The sequence below is a fragment of the Phaenicophaeus curvirostris genome, chromosome 7 (genome assembly GCF_032191515.1).
Source record: "Phaenicophaeus curvirostris isolate KB17595 chromosome 7, BPBGC_Pcur_1.0, whole genome shotgun sequence".
In the NCBI taxonomy this organism is placed as follows: domain Eukaryota; kingdom Metazoa; phylum Chordata; class Aves; order Cuculiformes; family Cuculidae; genus Phaenicophaeus; species Phaenicophaeus curvirostris.
The window spans coordinates 35,889,333-35,907,995 of record NC_091398.1 but is presented as its reverse complement, the minus strand read 5'-3'; the positions used below and the strand labels follow the sequence as shown (position 1 = coordinate 35,907,995).

Genomic DNA, 18,663 nt, shown 5'->3' with positions numbered 1-18,663 from the left:
TTGTGATTTCTGAAGGTGTGTGCATCTAGATTTGAGTATTTCTCAGCAGAACTGGGCTGGCTGACAAAGGCAGTAGAAGCTGGTGTTATTAGGGGTGTCTGTCTGGACCCTGAGGTCCCCATCACCCAGACAGGAGTTTGGGTGGATGCCCTTGAGTGAGAAGAAGCCAGAAAGAGCTGCCCCAAGACGTCTGTCTCTCCCCAGCCAGCCTGGACCCACTCTGCTCTGACAGCCCTTCCAGCAAGTTTACTAGTTCCTTCACCCCACTGCGTCCATACCAAAGTAAAGAGATTTCCAGGTTTTTACTGTCTGGTGTCTCAGCCGCTTGGCACATGGCAGGGTGACCATGCACTTGGTCCTCAGATATCTGTGGAGGCCTAACCAGGATTTTCACCATCTAGCAAGAATTATCTTTTGTTGATACTTGAGTACTGGAGTTGAGCGACTCCAAGGAACAATGGTTAATAATAAAAATATTTTAGATACGGTTTAGATATTTGTTCTCGGTCCTTCAAAAAATATTTTACTCTAACAGGCAGGCTGATAAACACCTTCTTAGAGTTATGACCTGAGCCAGAAGGTTAGTAATCCTAATAATCCTGTAAGTCTTTAAAGCTCCAGGAAGGTTAGCATGATCCTGCCACCAGTACAACCAGCAGCTTTGAGGAGATTTGTCTGGCCTTTGTTGCCACTCTGCTGAATACAGGGCACATAGAGATAGGTCATGTTTCTGATCTTGTATTTTACTGATCTTGTATTTTAATGGGATTATTGAGAAAGTAGCTATTATATTTTCCAGTTCTTATGGTACTGTCATTCTTCCGATAATGTACTTGGTTAGAGAAGACTTAACATTCATTACAAATGCAAACTATTCAGCCCCCAAGACTGAATACAGACCCAGTAAAAAAACATTATCCTTCTTTGACATCATAAAGAGCTGCTTTCTGTAACCTCTTTTTAGGATGCTGTTACACACAATCAGAACAATACCATGCCATTGAAATGGGCATATTACCAACTTTAGGTAAGGATAAAATCTGCAACTGCTCCATTTAAAAATAGTCCAGTTTGGAATTTGCAGGCATTACTTCTACTTCAGAGTGCGCGCAACAGCTTCCCGCATGGTTATCCACAAAAGCATTTGCTTTGGTCTGGAACAAGCTCTTGTGTTGACAGAGTGCATGATTCACTTGAGGAGCCACAGACACGTTCCTTGTTAAATGCAGCATTGAGAACTGCCATGGAACTCACTGCTGAACAGGGTTCATCCTGGGCTGAGATCAGCAAGGTTAATTTGGTTCAAAGCTAAAGCAGAAGCAACCTGATGCTCCCGACATCCCCCTTCCTCATGTTTCAGCCACGGCGCCTGGTTAGCTGCCTGCAGACCTGCATTTGAGACATAACCAGGCTGCAGCACCTCAGCTATTGAGCAGGGAGAAAAAAACCAACAAGCCAAGAGCAAATTTTCTATCGCCCTTGTTGGCACCCATGCTGTGCAATAACTTTTCTATAAACCAGAGCCCAAGAACGTGACTCTGCGGTAGAAGACAGTGTGGTCCTCAGCAGCTGTTAGTAGCATGCGGTGACCCAGCAAAGAAAGTGGGGTGAGCCAGGGCACCATTCACATGCCCAGCTACTTGACTTTGTTTCTCCAGCTCAGCATCTCAACTGTTTTGTGAGGCAGACGGAATCTGCTGGCTGTTGCAGCCCTCTCGTGGCCACACAGACCCAACCACCCTCCTGAATGCCGGCTGCTGGGGAAGAACAGACCTAAATTTGTTGGGGATGACAGGATATTTAAAAAAATGTATTATGTAGTTATTAATATAGTTATTAAATAGCATATTCATACTTATTAATAGTTATTAAATAGCATATTCATTCAAGAACAAATATATAAATAAATGGAACAGATATTTAGATGTTATTTGTTCTGGGCGTAAGGCAGAGCTGTTCTTAAATTACTTGCTTTTCAAGAATCTAAAGAAAAATTACAGACAAAGCATTAAGCAGTCATATTTTTAATGAAGTGCCTTGCTTCATCTCCCTAGGCTGTTCCTAAACAGTATGGTTTAACACACTTCTTTCTTTTGAGCTTTTCCACACTGATTTAGAACCACGAGTTACTCACGAGTTTTGTTGAGTATCTGCTCACTGGAAATGCATTTATCTGCTCAGGAAACTCCAAGGAGGTGTGAAGCCTCATGCTGCCTGGGTTGAGGAAGGTCGGGGGGAACCTAGACTGTTCCACATTTCTGCGAAGACTAACAGGCAGTTGGTTCATTGGAGCTTGAAAAGCAAGTCTGGCTCCTTTTATATTTTATTTTTCATTTTTATCTATCATGGAAAGATAGAGCCATCACTACCATGGAAATAAATCATAGCAATTAATCGTAGAAGGAGAACAGTTATGGGAGCAGCTCTGAGAGCTCATCCAGCAGCCCAGCCATGTGCTCCCTGCCCAGGAGCTCTGTAGGAGCCATCTATAGAAAAAAAAAAAAAAATTAATCAAAATGAAAAGCTGGTGCATAGGTATGGGTTACTCTGGAGGAGGTTGTCCCATTTTGATTGATGTTTCTTAGACTGACAGTAGTACTTACAGACCAGAGTGCTGCAGTCCTGCAAGAAGGATGATGTTACACTTATCGTTTTCCCCTTGCTTTCCTCTTCTTTTTATCCCTTGCAGTAGCTTCAGAGGAAACATCTGCAGGAGAAATGGCTGCATTTCAAAAAGACATGAAAAACATCCCCACCAAAACTGAAATAACCCAAAGCACAAAGTGGATCCATAATGACTCGTTGAGCTGACATTCCCTTTTCAGGTGCTGCTACCTCTGGCAGTAACTGCATCCAGGCAGATGGATGGCGTTTGGGGTTGGGTAGGTTTAGGAGGATCAGCAGGACTCCAGGAGAAAATGACATCAAATATTTTGCAAGCCAGTGTGCCAACCCATGTGTTTGTGATGCTAGAACAGGCCTCCTGATCAATACCAGACATCAATAAGGCAGTGGTCTCTGAGTTCCTTCAGATGCACAGAAGCATGTGTTTTCCAGCTTAAGCAAGGAAACATCAGTTCATAGAGGTGGGCTCTGTGCTTGAAGGCATTTTCAGTCTGAGCTGGTGCTTCCTGCCCTGAGAGCTGTTTGCAGCGAGGCTGGTGGGACTTCAGCCCCTTTCCCACCATGAGCACTTAATGCAGCTCCAAATCCCACTGGTATGTCATGCAGAGTCTTCCTTTGCAGCTAGATGCCCTGGCCGCACCTCTTTTAGCCTTCTGAACAACTCAGAACCCTGTGGAATAGTCTTAACTTACCTATATTAATGTCTTAATGGGATACATTATATTTAAGCAACATAGGTGCTGTGGTGCTGCAGTGATGCTGCTTCAAGTGAGCCAAGCTGCCTCCCATGGCTGTGGCACAAGAATAAACTCATGCTCACTCCTAGCTCTTTCATGGCCTCAGGCTCATCTTTCTCACTTACAAGAAACCCTAAATGCTTCCATAAACCAGCATTTTGCTGCTTTTTTTTTGTTAACTAAATAATCTCTTCACTCCTCATTTTCTGGAAGCCCGCACATACAGAACAAGATGTGACCTTTTTGGTTTAAAATTGCTTTTATTTTTGTATGGAGGAAAACAGTAGTAAGAAAGTAACAAAATTAATACCCGCCTGAAAGAGCACAGGGCAAGTATCATTCTGGGATCCAAAAAGTTCTCCAAACGAAAAGGCTGATAAATTTTTAAGACATGTCTATATTACAAGATGCTGATATGCCTGGGGGCAGTAAACACCTACACTGATAAAACCATGTGAAATGGCCTAGCACAGAGCAACTTGCAGCTCAGGGCTGGATGCAGTGAGGCAGTTACTTTGGTGCAAAGCAGTGGGGACACCTTGCTTTTTTTGTCTGGCACAGCTGGAAGCAGTGGTCTGTATACAGCTAGCATGAGGGCTGCAGCCTCCTCCTTGCTACAACGCAGCACCTGCTCATACAGACATATCTTTAGATATGTAAACATGCTGGCTATATAGAAAAGTGGAAATCCCAGTGTCAAAAGCACAGACAGGATGCATACTGTGAAAAAAAAACCCAAGTCCATAGAGGCTTTTAGTGAGATGGAGCTCCTTACTTTCTGGAAAATGTTCTTATAGGGTTTGACTAAATAGCCAGTGTGAAATCCTGGCCTGTTGACCTCAGTGGGACAAAGAGTTCACCTCTGGTGTTGCAGGCAGCTCCGCTGACCTTAGCTGGGAATAGGAGGCTGTGGCTGAGCTCCACTTTCATTTCTTCTTGCCTGCAAGTTGCCTTCTTTCTATGCTACATCCTTCTGCAGCTCCATCGCCCCCATACCCATCCTAACTTGTCTCCTGCAGCTGGTCTGGACTCTGGGATTCAACCACAATCATACTCAAGTTGTTGCTGAAGATGATCCTCCCATCCTTTTTGCTGCTGCACTCGGGCCGGCAGAGAGCCTCCTGCAGCCGCTGCCGCAGCCCCGGAGGGGCTGTGCCCAGAAAGTTTTTTGTCCCCGTCAGGAAATCCATCATGAGGCCTCCAACTGGGTCGCCCTCGATAAAGCACTCAGTGATATCCCAGCCTGATGGAAACTCAAAAACGCGGTATTCAAAACCCAGTCTCTTCAAAATATCCGTGATGCCATTGGAGGTGATGTAGTGGCCGCTGTCGGTGGAAGGCAAGCAGTCTCTGTACTTCTTCCATAAGGTGGCCCATCCGCTACTGTCTGCCAAAGTAGGAGGGAAGGTTAGTTTTGCAAAGCTTAGGCAGTCAAACATCTACCAATGCAACTACTAAATGAGTTTGAAATCATCCCTCGCTGCTGGCCCAGACTTTGCAAGGAGTAGTGGAGCTTTCCCCTTTCTTGAGCCCATTTATAAACATCAGTGTCTGGAGAGGGGTAAGACTGTGACTTCCATCAGCCCTTCTTCCGAAACTCTTTTGTTTAAAGGAAACTCCGAGGAGACAGTCTCCAACGCTGGATTTGTCCCGGAGGGGGAGTACATAAATTCACTGAGTCTGCACATACATGGTACCTCTAACTACCTATTAACTGTTCTTTGATAGAATAGTGCAGATATTTTGTACCCTGAATCTAACTTTTAAGTATATATGAAAGAGTACCTATTTGAAAAGGCAGTCCCATCCAGAAAGGGAAACAACCTATCAGCAGTGAGTTTCACCAGCAAATGTGGGCAGGCTTGCTTTATCCACTGCACCACAAGCTGTGGATCCATGAATGCTACATTGGGAAAAAACACTCTTTTTTTTTTTTTTTTTAAAGTAAGTGCCATGATGTTGCAAGTGCTTCTTTTTCCTCTTGGCAGCTCCTGTCAACCTACTTGGGTCTGGGCCATCACTGCGCAGAGAGAAGAGCCACAAAGGTGGGTCCTCCCAGAGTCCAGGTTGTACAGTGCTCATTTCACCATGGAGAAGGATTGACCCTCATTTGTTCATAGCCACAGTGCTCTCTAGCCAGTAACTTCACAGCAAGAGGTCTCTGCAAGTTAGAGAGCACTTCAGCTCCTTCATAAGCTGGGAAGCAAGACCGTGAAGGCTACATCGATGCAGTTGCACCAGACATTGGGGTGCAAGAAACTAAGCCCAAGATTGCTTGTTCCCTATGAAAGATGGTATTTGTTTTATTTGATTAATAAGCACTACTAAAATCCCAAGATGAATATTTGTGCTTCTTATACTTCAAAGGTCTACAAAACACCAGCAAAGAAACAAAAAATATAAGCCCCCCCTTACCTGATAAAATTATAATCAGGAGTTTACCATGATGATCGAGGCGGCTGTGGAAAAACTTGATAGTATTGGGAATATCCTCCACACGGTACAGCATCTGGAAGTGACAAGAGTTACATGCAGCTGTTATTCCCCCTCCACAGTACAACAGTCATTCAAAGGTGTAAAACCATTGTCTATAGAGCTGTTGTTTTAAACTACTTCCCAGTTTCTTCCCAGCGTGTCCTGGCTCATCATGTATGTTTAGGGATGCCCCATGGAACTGAGCATTATTAGCTCTCCACTAGCACCAACAGCCCGGGGTCAGATGCGGGGACCCTCTGCTCAGGCTCAGCCAACAGCCAGATGCCGACCTTCTCATCCCTGCACTTCAAGCCCAGCGCAGTTTTGCGGGTTGCAAAACATGTGTGGATGGGAGTTCCCTGGTTTCTATGCCTGCTCCTTATCACCAGGGGCGTTTTTCAACCTTATCTAGGCCACGGGCAGCCTAGATGTCTCCCAGACACTGAAGAATTTACACTAGGACAAGGCAGGGTTCATCTCAAAGGCTGCTGTTGGCACTTGTAACTTAGCCCTTGACCCAGCCATCAAACGCATGAAACTCTTTCCAGCTGTGAAATTGGCTGTTATGAAATGAAAGCAAAACGAAATAAAAGGAAGATGAAATAAAAGCCACTAAAGTGAGAGAATAACAGGGCTTTTTTTACAAAATATGATTGACACATACAGCATCAGTGCCATCAGTATCAGAGACACAGCAGCGTGTGTGTCCATCTCCGACCCAGACTCCAACACAGGTGTTTGTTTATTAACCTTCTCCTTCAGTGCCAGACAAACTACTCCGATTAAAAAAATCCTAGGTTTCTGCAGCAGCAAAGCATAAGTGTTGGCCTCCATGTGACATGTGATGGCCTGAAACTCATCCTGTTTTATTACCCACCATATACAGACCAGTACAAACCAGAGACCAAAACCAGGCTGGATATGGAATGAGGTTTGGTGTTTGTAGAGCTGTTGCAGAAGTTATTGCTCATGGGAGAATTGTGCTCAGTTCTGTTCCCCTTAATCTGATGCATCCAGGAGATGTGAAGGGAGTAGTTAAAGCTAATGCTCTGGTTTTAAAGTAATACTCCATTACCTGGATCATATGGATGAAGTCAAATTTCTTATGTGCACCTTTCTCTTTCACCTGTTGTTCATACTCTGAGGAAGTGAGTTGGTGCCAAATGAAAGAGACATTCTGCAGGTCTGGAGCTTGATTCACCAACTCTGGTTTAAAACGTAGAAGAAAAATATGAATTTCACAAAACAGCAGAAGAACTCCTCATTCAAATCAACAGTCCTCGCTGTACCCCAGACAGCAGGTATAACCTTACCTTTGTAAGCTGCCACGTGCTGTGGGTTGGGCTCTACAATTTCATTGTCAACAGAGACTCCGGGGTGCGCAGCCTGTAGTATCCTGATCATTTTCAAATCCTGCTCACCTATACAGCAAACACAAATTCATTACTTTTTAAAAGTACATAAAAGAGATGAAAGGATGCTGGTGCACCTGCCATCTCTGCTGCCAGGGGATCCCCCAAGCAGAAATGTGACACTGTCTACCTTGCGGCTTGCATGGTGGCATCTAACTCAGTGATAGTCTTACTATGATATCTTGCTGCACGAGGTCATGCATAGTTACAGATAAGACAAAACAAGGAAGAGATAAGCAACAGCTCAGAAACCTGCTAATGGCAATACTCTGGGTCATGGGACAAACAGGTTATAATAATCACAAGTCAGTGTTTAAAAAACAACCAGGAAGCATTAGCTTTCACCGAGAGCACAAAGTCTGAATGGGTGCAAGGAGACAGCACAGCTGTGTAACTTCAGCATTGCACAAGGTGTCCCCTGCCTTCAGCACTGACACAGAGACCCGAGAGCTGCTCTGCCACTAGCGTGACCCAGCTCCCAGACCCTTTCCTCTTGCCATGTGGTACCTTGGATCTTCCCTCTCTGGGGCCTGACCACATGGTGTCAGCTCTGGGCACCTACTAGCAAGCTATTATCTTGCATTTGCAAACAAAAACTCATATATTTGTGTGTAGATGCCCGTCAAATATAGCTGTTGGTGCTACTTGATTGCTGTCTAAGCTCTGGAGGATCAAGCAGCAGTCTGTCCTTCTGTCTTAGGAATTTCCCCGGCCTCTTTTGAGGTGATGCAGGTCACTTTTGTTTTCTCCCAGAAAGACCACAATACACCAAGTGTATAAAGTCCATCTGTTTCATCTGGGGCTATGGAAATAAGCAGCAGAGCTGACCACCTTGACCGGACCTCTGCAGGAATCCTGCCTGTAGCTCATGGTGCAGCCTAAAAATAGTCCTGCCTTTGCAAATGTCACACACAGAGGTCTTGATACAAGATACTGCATCCTCCCTAGCCTTTCAGCTGATGTAACACCTACTAGAAAAGTCATCATCTTTGGTAGATGTTGCAGTAAATAGAATTCAAGGAGGGAAATATCATCCATGACAGCACTACAGGGACGTCCAAGGAAGAGCGGGTCTTTTGAAATTGGAGAAACATACCCAAGGCCCCTGAGGAATGCAGGCACAGCAATGCAGGGCTGACCAAAGGCACAAGAAAAGAAGTACAGCTCCATCCAACGAAGATGGGTGCACGGACCAATATTGATGACACTGGTATTTCAAGGAAATCCCTACAGCAAGCAGCTGAATCACTTCAGGCAGTCCTAAATGCCAGCTGGCACGTGTCTGGGGTGGGGAGCACCAGCAGTTAGAGGTCCTGACGTAGGGTTCCTGCAGACTCAGGGCAGGCAGGATGCAGTCGTGGAGCCACTGATGGTAGCAAATGGGTTTATCAACAGCACATAGGTATGTTGCATTCTTTTTTTTTTTACTCCATCTCTGTAAAATGTGCTGATCCAGTCTTTACAAGACCAGGTAATAACATCCTCAACCAGGTCTGCAAAAGAGCACAGTAAACCGCAATGCTCCAGAGCAAGAATTTCTCTCCTCCTGGTTGCCCACCCAGCAACAACCCTTCAGCAAGTAGCCACGGTGAGGTGCTCCAGAAACAGGAGTGAGACTCCTCTGCAAGCAGCAGCCCACCCTGACACTATCTTGGAGGTTACAGCCAAGATAGTTGAACCTGCCACGGGAAAACATGAAGTGAATGAGAAAATGTGAACTGACTGGCCAGCAATCCTTTAGGATGTGGAGTCAATCACTAATCCCCATTAATATTTTTGTCAACTACACTAATTCTGGGGGCTCTGTGAAATCAGAATCCTGGTCCGGAAAGGTCAGGGATCAGATATAACCTTTTGCTCAATGCAATCCTAGCACACTCCTCTGCCCGGGTGCAGGAGTTCAGCTCTTGCAGCCGTGGGTGAGTTGAGAGGGTGCGAGCCTGTACCCCTAGCCTGGCTACTGTGAGGGGCAGCTACTCAGGAAACCCAGGCAATTCTAGAGCTTTTATTTTTCCATTAAATCACATCCTCAAAAGGAAATAAGGAAAAATTAGGTTGATGCAAAATGTTCATTTTTCCCTTGCTTTCTTGGACTCTGAATTTTCAGTTTATATTACTTAATGAAAACAATGTGTGATTAAGAACTGAATAGTTTCTTCTTGCTTGCTTTCTCATGTGCTTCAACATATTCCCAATTGGGGAAAACAATTCGTCGCTATTTTCCTCTTACTCAGGAAAACAAGCAAAAAAAGCAAGAAAAATACTTTCATTTGAAAGTATTCATACTTAAAATTCAGCTGAAAATACTTTTTAAAGCAAAAGCATACACATACCATACACAAATCAAACTGTCACTTCTTTTCTCTACTTTTTATTTTCTCCCAGTTTCCCTAGGAGCAAAGTTGGATGTTTCACCACTTTGTTTTTGGTTTTGTTGTGCTGGGTTTTTTTCACACAAATGCATTTAGAGCAGATTTAAAGCCATTTTTCCAAAAGATTGTTTCTCTCTGGGGAGAACTAACATTTGCAGTTAAACCTTACTTATCACTGGATAAAAACATGCCCTGAAAAAGCTGATGAGGCTCCATGCTAATGGCTGTAGCCAGTTGGTTTTGCACCACCTGAAGCAGAACGTTACCCAGATTTGACCTCTGAGATTCCTAGAAGCAAAGCACAACAAGAGATTCCTTCAGGAGTGATTTTCTAAGAGAGGACCTCAGCTGGAACAAACCTCTCATATCTCTCATTCTCTCCAATGAGGTTTATAGATGCTCTCGTACTTAACCTGGAGCAGGACTCCTTGCTTTGAGACATACAGAGTCAAGTGAGAGTCATCAAGACACAGAGACTAAGCTAAAATCATCGCAGTCATCTCACTTCTAAGAAAGATTTGAGCAGAAGCATTTCGGAAGTGAGATGGGGAAGGAAAGGAGTTAGTATCACTCTCATCCCAGCTCCACACCCCATTTTGCCATTCCCTGCTTCAATGAGAAACACTGTTTTAAAGCCTAAATGGTTATCTACATTGCTCAAAATTTCAATATCACTTTCTGCTACTAGTAAGGATACCCCTGCCCCCGAGTAATGCTGCTAAGCTCCTTACCTGTGCCACTTCCAACTCCCAGAACATTTATAGTCGATTTTCCATTGCCAAGACTGAAATTATAAGCACAAGTTACTTAACCACACTATGTCACACAACTTCATGTTTTAATTCTAATATCTTGGATGCCGCATTGGCGTGGAAATTTTCATGTTTTTGCACATGACTTGGGACAGAAATTTGAGCATCCCTTTGGATCTCAGCCATAACCCGCTGTGTGGTGGGAGCCAGCCCAGTATTAACAAGCTCATATTTCAAAGTACAGTAAGCATCAGGATAAAGTGTTTCTCATTCTTTGCCAGAGAGTTTTCTTTAAGCTACAGCTGAAGAGTCCTCGGGGAACCCCAGGATAAAGGTTTCCCTTTGGGGGTGGCGGAACTGTGCTTGGCTGGGATGGGCATCTTTGGAGATGCAGGGGCAGGGTGAGCTGAGGCGAAACCTCTGCCTCCTCAAGAGACAAGATTGGTGTTCCAATATTGGATATAAATAGCTAGAAAAAGTAAAAAATCATGCTATCCAGGTGACTGGAAATCATCTCTTTTCAACTTTAATCTTGATTTGAAATTGGGACGGAAGCTCAGAATCTTCAATAGCTTTTATCTTGGAAAAATTACTTTTGAAAAGACCAAAAATAATACAGCCATGTGGTTCCTAACAGAATATTTAATAATAGGTGGCTCAAGGGTAAGGAGCCTGGGAGGCACCTTGCTGCTCTGACACGCTTTGTGGCCCTATTCTGCTCTTGGGCATGGACAGAACAGGAGGACTGAGTTTCCCATAAACAATCTCAGGAGACATCACATCAATGACTCAACAAGCAGGGAATGAGTAGTAAATCCTGGAGGCCATGAGCTAGTCAAGGAGCCTTAGTCCTAATGAGGGTCAAGAACTTTTGATAGACCCACAATCAGCATAACAGGGAAGTGCAATGCTTGCATCATTTAAAATTCACATAGGTAAACTTTTTGATTAAAATATCTCAATACAATTTTCTTAATTATTATTTTATTGCTTGTTTTTCTTACATATATCTGATCTGGAGAGTAAAAATTTGCCTGCCTAAATTGTTTTCTCAATAGAAAATACAGTTTCTATAATATCCAAAAAGTACCCAAACTTGAAAGGACTTTCTTGCTGTTTGGATCTAAGCTGTTCTATTACTATCTGCAGTCATCCAGGCTTAATACATTACATCAATACTTCACAAAACTGATTATCATTTGGTACTTAAGCAATGCAAATCAACTTAGGATAGAAGTAAGGAGGCCTTAGGGTATTGAGCAAACCAAGAATTAGCCACTAGAAGAGAATTAGAGATGTGTTTCTGTTTGGACTGATGTGTGATGAAGTCCCAAAAGTAGGGAGAGAGCATAAGAGAGCTTTCTTTTGAAAAAAAAAAAAAAAAACAAAAAAAACCCCAAAAAACCCAAACAGCAGCAAAAAACTTTAATCCTCAGAAGAATCAGCTAATGAAAAGAGATGGACATGAAAATGAGGTCCTGATTCTTTCCTTAACATAAGCTGAGAGGCAACACAGTGAATTAATTGAAACAGCCTGTGTTCTGGAGTCATTAGAATATCCTAAATACCGCTATTAAGAGACTTAAAACTCGAAAGCAATAGAAGTTCATTCCTGCCCCAGAAAATCCTTAAACATATTTGCTGACCCTTTTATGCAGGTTGCCCTGCCGGGTAATAGATGACTTTCCCACCTCAGTGGAAACTATCCTTACCCAGCCATGATGTTGGGCATTTCTTCCTTGTTGAACTCATCCATGCACTGGTGTTCTGTTGAATGATCCAAAAATGACTTAAAGGCCTCTACATACTCCTCAGCAGTGAGACTTCTCATAGAAGGGATCACGTACAGCTCTTGAGAAACAGATACAAATTGTTTGTTAGTGGTTTCAAGGCAAGGGATGGATCAAAGCATTTACCTTGTGGAAGAAACGCAACCCAGCAGAAGACAGAGATGTTGGATGGTAGTGCAGAGGATGCATGGCCCAGGAGCCATCCATGCAGGTGGGCTCAGGTGAGCACTTTCCAACCTGTTCACACTCAGGATCTGAAAACTATTCTTAGATGACCATTGGCATCAGCAAATGCGGTAAGTGTCCATTAATACAGGTCAGCCTGAGGAAATTGTCTCTAAAATGCTTTTTCTGGAAGACTAAATGTGCAGCAGCTCCAAACCTGTGGGAGCTGTTGCTCATGTACATGCTAGATGGTGTAACTGAAATCATCAGTTGTCAAAACACTTGCTATTAGGGGTGATGCAACATAAAAATTGCCCCCTGCACGTGAAGCAAAAATAGTCAACCTCGTGCACCTCATTTCAAATTCTTGTCAGTATGGGACTGCAATGCACTGCCAGAGACGTGAGTTCCCCACTAGGAAATGCAGCTCGTGGCCAGGAGGGCTACAGATAGCAAAAGCATTTCATCTGAACAGGGTCATACTCAAAGGTACTTGACTGAGACCAAGATTTCTAGCCCTGAACCAACATCCAGGGCTACTCAAGGAGCTGCAATCAATTACTGCAAAAACACACTTTCCTGCTGTCTCATCCTGATGTCAGTGCTGCTGCCAGGGTGCAAGCTTTGGCCAGCTGCTTGAGTCTGAGAAGCTGTGATAAGACTAAGACTTGAAGATCATGAAAAGATACCATGAAGCTGAGTACTGGCTCTGGGGTTTATCTCAGACAGAGGGCTGCAGTAGGAAGGCAGTCATAGCGCCAGCTTCAGTGTGAGAGATCAGTATTGGAAAGGTATAATTCAATAGGAAAAAAAAATCCAGATTTTTCCTCCTAAATGAAATGAAGGTGAGGGATAGGACTCAATGGAACATCTTCATCCTATTTTTGCCTTTAGAGGATCTGCTTATTTATCATCTGCTTTTAGTTGCCATTACTAAGAAAACTATGTATGTCTCACACAGGGCTGTGCAATCTCAAAGTGAATGCCTGTGCTGTCTCCAAGTTCATATATCATTAACAGCTGTGTTTCTGGTAGGTATGTATGGAGACCCTATGCCCAGCCCAATAGAAGGTAAAGATATCAACATCTATCCTCAACACTTTGAACTACACCCTAACAGAAACCTGAAATCACCTGAATTGCAGTCAGTTTAGCATCCTGCTTCTTTTTTTATAAAGCAATCTCTAACTCCGAAAGAATTAAAACATGTTTGTCATGATAACAAGTTGAGTGGGCATTTCACTTTAATCTCTTTTTTTATTTTTTTCCCCAAAATACCTGAATTATCATGTGGAGCTGTCAGAATCTCTGCTTCAAAGTTCATGCTGGGGAACCTATTCCTGTAAGGAAAGTATAGCACTTCAGTTATTTGAAGAACCTGTACACTTTTTTGAAGCTGCATTGAAAATGCAGTACAAAAGGAAAATGCTGTAGGACAAATTTTCCTTGCCTGATGAGCAATACTGTTTGTTCTCTTTTAGTAGTATAGAAAAATTCAAAACTTCCTGGTTAGCTGATCACCCATAGGTATCAGCAATGGACTGGCCACCTCCCTCTGTGCTTGTCTGAGCTCTTTTGTGGAAGCTTTTCCTCCCTCTGAAGAATCTTTAACCAGCAAATAAAGCAGAAGGCATTAGACTAACTTATATTACAGACTTTGTGAAACTCTTAATCACAAACGGAGCAGAAGAAATCATAGAAACACAGAATCATAGTTTCATAAAATGGTTTGGGTTAGAAGGAACTTTAAAGGTCATCTAGATATAATGCCTGGCCATGGGCAGGGACATCTTCCACTGGATCGGGTTGCTCAAAGCCTCATCCAACCTGGCCTTGAACACCTCCAGTGATGGGGCATCTATGACTTCGCTGAGCAACCAGTTCCAGTGCCTCACCACCCTCACAGGAAAAAAATGTCCTCCTAGTATCTAATCTAAATATTCTTTCTCCTTAAAAATCACTACCCCTCATCCTACCACTGCAGTCCCTGATAAAGAACCCTTTCTCATCTTTCCTGTAGTTCCCTTTAAGTACTGGAAAGCTAATACAAATAACAGTGAAACTAGGAAATGGTTGAAGTGACAGCACCTGACATGCTAAAAAGTCTGCTTGGCCAAATGTTCCCAGAACTTTTTTGCTTTGATATTTTTTTAAATTCAGTATTTCCTGGCTGCAAATATTACACTGGGTAACTTGCAGAAGGTGCGGGACTCAAAGAGCAAAAATCAAAGAGATCATTTGACCAAAAATGTTTTCATCATTGTATGTTTTCATTCTCAGTTTAGGAGCTTCTGTGAAGACTTCCCGGAATAAATTCACATCTTCATTTTCCCTTGACAACGCATCTTATCTATAATATTGGTATGGGGTGCCACTGTAAAAGGAAGGTGTGAAATTAAATGGGAGGAAGGACCTCAATTCTGCAAATAAAGTGTTGGGGTGAAATTATATATGCAAGTGGAATAGTCATCTTCTGGGTAGCAACATTTTAGTATCAAAATGCAGAGCAAGACTTAGGGGTTAATATTCCTTTATAACCTGTGCTTAGACACATTGCGGCACCAAAGCTTTGCCATTAGAAAATGCTTCATGTCAAGCAGTTTTTGACAGCAGTAAGCAGCCTCTGGGTCCCCTCTGCCACGGATAAAAACTCATGGCTGAATAAGAAACAAGGCAAGAGATGGAAAAGTAAAAAGGGAGTCTTGTAGAAGGGCTTTGAGATACAATGTGTAATGACTGGGCTAGCAGGTGCCAAGAAAATGGCCACACGTGGAAATAGTTTATTGCTCTGATTGATGAAGACAAGAAAAGACTAAGGTGAACCATAAGTCTCAGAGACGCTGGGGCACTGCCAGGGTCCTGCAAGACCAGTTGATCTTATCTGAGTTCACCGCCAAGGTCACGCACCTGGCTCCCATGAGGTATTCAAAGGTCTCTCACCCTGACTCCACCTCTCCCCAGAAGAAAATCTCACCAACGTTCAGCAAACAGGCTTGAACTCAGCCAACCTCCATAATCTCCAGCTTGGCTGTAGGCCAGTCCCTCCGATTTCCACTCAACCCTCTGACCTCTTTCATCTTTGCCTGTCAAAACAGAGGACTATTTTGTCCTCTCAGTTGGCTGAGCTGAGCAAGATGGCTTTCAGAATAAATCTCCCAGTAAAAGGCTGAGGGGTAGCATGGCTTTTCCTGTGCAGGGAGGAACAGCTCTTGGTATTTGTGGACACGAACTCCATTTCTGACCGGTCAAATGTTTCCATCCATCACAGGAGACCTGCCAGGTGACCTGGATAGACTGCGGCACAAGCATTCACCAGGACAGATGATGCCAAGATAACTCTTCCATCGAGACTTTTGCTGTGTCTCCCCAGGCAGGGTTTCTAAGATTGCTTAGTGCTTGTTGCTGGGAAGGTGAGGCAAGCTTAATTATTGCTAGGAACAAATGGACTTCCACAGAAATCTGGCTTCAAATCTGGCTTCAAATCTTGTCTGGATATGAAAATTAAGTGCAATAGTTTGGGCTGGTGCTGCCCATTCCAGCACCCTGATATCCAGCAGCAGGACCAAAGCAGTGACCGCCAGAGAGCAGGATGCTCCTGCACAGCCGGCCTTGCCACGGCTGCTGGCTCAGCCAGAGCTTGTCAGCAGCAAGGTTAAACCTCTTTCCTTCCACTCCTTCCGTGAAGCGAGCAGGTTGCGTTATGGACTGCAGGTACACAGAGGTAATTCACAATATCACTCTAAGTCATGCAGCACCTTTAAGCTGAAAAACTCATTCAATTCGGGATGTTTCTTGCAACACAAATTGCAAGAACATCTTCATAACTCATAACTTCTTTACACCTAAACTCAGGCTCTTAAGGGGCTCAAGTTTTCCTTATAAAGACTCTCTTAGCCCCTGCACCTCTCAGGATACGGGCACCTGTGTTCCTCCCACCTCACACATGCACGTCCGTGACACAGGAACAACAGGGGCTGGCTCTGCCACCCCGCCATGCCACGGGGAAAGGCACAAAATCCAAAACCCACGTACCTCTTCATCTCCGGGGCCGGATCCATGGTTGGAGCAGTTGCAGTGCTGGGATACGGAGCTGGGGGTTAGCCAGGCAACCAGCCCCTAGGTTAGCATGTCCACCTGCCGCCCCGCTCCGTGCCGGCCACTCGAGCGGCAGCGGTGGAAGTGACAGTGACAGTGACCCCGGCGTGTGGCTGCCACTTGGCCAGCACCTGTGGGGACAGGCAGCGTCACTGGAGCGAGAAGGGGAAACCTGAGCTCCACGGGGATGGACCGAGGGGCAGGCGATGCCCAGGGCCTGACGTCTGCAGAGCTGTCCTCATTGCAAGGGAGCTGCGCTGTTTTCAAGGGGAGGAGAAAAAAAAAGGCAGAGATTGAGATTTTCAAACCTTTAGAACCCAAGTGGGCGTGGTGGAGGGGTGTCAGCCAGCACCAGGCAGACCCAGGGGCTGTTCTCATCGCTTTTTAATTTGCTTTGAACCCCGTCTCGCCATCGTGCTCCCTACCCTGGGCAGGAGGAGATGCTTTCCTGCATCCTTGCCGTGCTGCTGGAAGCTGGAGAGATCCCTGCTTCTTACAGAGAGAAGAAGGGCTTGCTGGCTGCCCAGAGACCTGAGCAAGTGCTTTTTCTATCTCTGATTGGGGCAGAAGAGCCTGTAGGGTCTGCAACACCCCAGGTAGCCTGGCACCCCCTGCCCTGCCAAAGGGACTGGCAGCCAAGGTTGGGGAAAAGGACGACAAGCCCAGCCTTCACCCGCTCAACTCGCTAAACTGCAGGGATTAAAAAGAAAGGAAACACTTTTAGAGGATAACTGGCTATGCCAGAAGTGAGTGGAGGTCACCCAGGAGGAGATGCCACAACGGGAGGTGCAGTGGTTGCTATTACAGAAAGCCCTGGGTGCTCGCCACACCTGGATTTGTCCAAGAACATGGCATCCAAGAGATTGATGCTCCTTCTAATAATTCAAAGGTAAAATAGAAAAGTGTAGAGAATTTGTATGACCATGTGAGGCCTGATTTTTGGAAAGCACAGCATTAGGATCCTCTCCACTCTCTTTCCCTGAAGTCAACAGGCAGAACAGATTAGCAGTCAACAAATAAACCCTCCTCCCTTGCAGATATCCCTCTCCCAAAACACCACCTGCCTCATGTGGCTCACGGAGGTCAAGAATCATTCTATCAGGGGGATGCTTCACCATCAAGTGACCTCTCTTGGATTATCCTAGATTTGGCTTCCAAATGGATTTATGTTATGTGCACCACAAGGCAGGCCAACGGAGGCATGTTAAGTTAGAAATGGCCATATTGCTGCTCTTAACCAAAACATTCAAATCAAAGGTAAGGAAGGACCGTAACCCCTTTCCTAGCTCTAAAATGCAGATTTGGCTCTTAACATTGTTTGACCACCCAGGCAGTGATTTTACATCAGCCATTTCCACCCTTAAATATTTCCACCAGGGCTGTCAGCCCCCAGACACCAATCGTGCAGTGATGGATGGCACCTGGCATCTATCATCCGAGCCCCGCAGGCTGCAGCTCCCTCATGGCTCCCAGCCATGTCCACCTTGTCCCAGCTAAGCCACACTGTCCATAATGGTCCTGGCAACCCCTCCACCCCACCAGCAGGGATGGACACCCCACAGGTCCCAGCGGAAAGCCATACCTCCCCGGAGCAAGCAGAGTTGCAGAGAAACCTCCAGCATCTAGGAGCTGCACAGCGCTTGGAAACCTCCTTGCACATCCACTGGGGGCTGATAGCCCTTCCCGGCCCCCGCTGTGTCCCCCCTCCAGGCTCCAACAGCCCACGTAGGCGCATGCCACCACTGAGCCCAGGCATTAGCCTACAACAACAGCCTTTGTTCCCTTGGCACTGGGAACAACAGCACTTTGTGGGCAGCTGCCTGCGCCAACAGGAATTGGCTGCCGGGTGGCTTTGGAGGATGTACCCTCTGCTCCCGGTTGTTCTGGCAAGCTCGTGACTAAATCCACTCTGAACTGTGTTTTTCGTGCAAACTGAAAAAGCTGGGTTTTTTTGATTAGTGAGATGATGACTAAAGCTAGAGCGGGGCTGCAGCGCAAGAAAAACAAAGCAACAGTGTTTTTCCACACGCACTGTGGCTGTGGAGGTCGGTTATGGGCTGATCCTGCAGAAATAGGTCACTCGCTTTTCCAGGGGTGAGCCTGCCTGCGGCTGGTCTCACACTCAGTGCTGGGTCCTCTCAGTGCTTCATCTCTATCAGCCCACCATGACAAGCCTTGGACCTGCACCCTCAGGCAGTAAAGGCTGGGTGTTTGGAAATCAAATTTTAATGGCTTTATCT

The 18,663-nt window shown here is 45.0% G+C and overlaps 1 protein-coding gene across 2 annotated transcripts; it reads right to left on the bottom strand.

The window, feature by feature from the left end:
- Window positions 1–3,607: 3,607 nt before the first annotated feature.
- Window positions 3,608–18,137, bottom strand: LOC138722864 (carnosine N-methyltransferase 2). 2 transcript variants are annotated; one of them, XM_069861545.1, is made up of 9 exons: window positions 18,006–18,137; window positions 16,361–16,554; window positions 13,607–13,668; window positions 12,086–12,224; window positions 10,353–10,405; window positions 7,151–7,258; window positions 6,913–7,043; window positions 5,778–5,871; window positions 3,608–4,749 (listed from the first exon to the last, which is right to left on the bottom strand). In XM_069861545.1, exons 2-9 carry the CDS (start codon window positions 16,384–16,386, stop codon window positions 4,364–4,366), a joined length of 999 nt encoding a protein of 332 aa, XP_069717646.1. In that variant the 5' UTR covers window positions 16,387–16,554; window positions 18,006–18,137; the 3' UTR covers window positions 3,608–4,363. The 2 variants fall into 2 exon arrangements, with proteins under 2 accessions (XP_069717646.1, XP_069717645.1); XM_069861544.1 differs by having other exon boundaries at window positions 16,361–16,405; window positions 18,006–18,090.
- Window positions 18,138–18,663: the final 526 nt, after the last annotated feature.

Coding starts and splice junctions, on each gene's coding strand:
- LOC138722864 (XM_069861545.1), bottom strand. CDS start 16,386: ATGGATCCGGCCCCGGAGATGAAGAG. Junction 10,406..12,085: donor ATGCCCAACATCATGGCTGG/GTAAGGATAGTT, acceptor TTATAATTTCAG/TCTTGGCAATGGAAAATCGA. Junction 5,872..6,912: donor ACTTCATCCATATGATCCAG/GTAATGGAGTAT, acceptor TGTCACTTCCAG/ATGCTGTACCGTGTGGAGGA.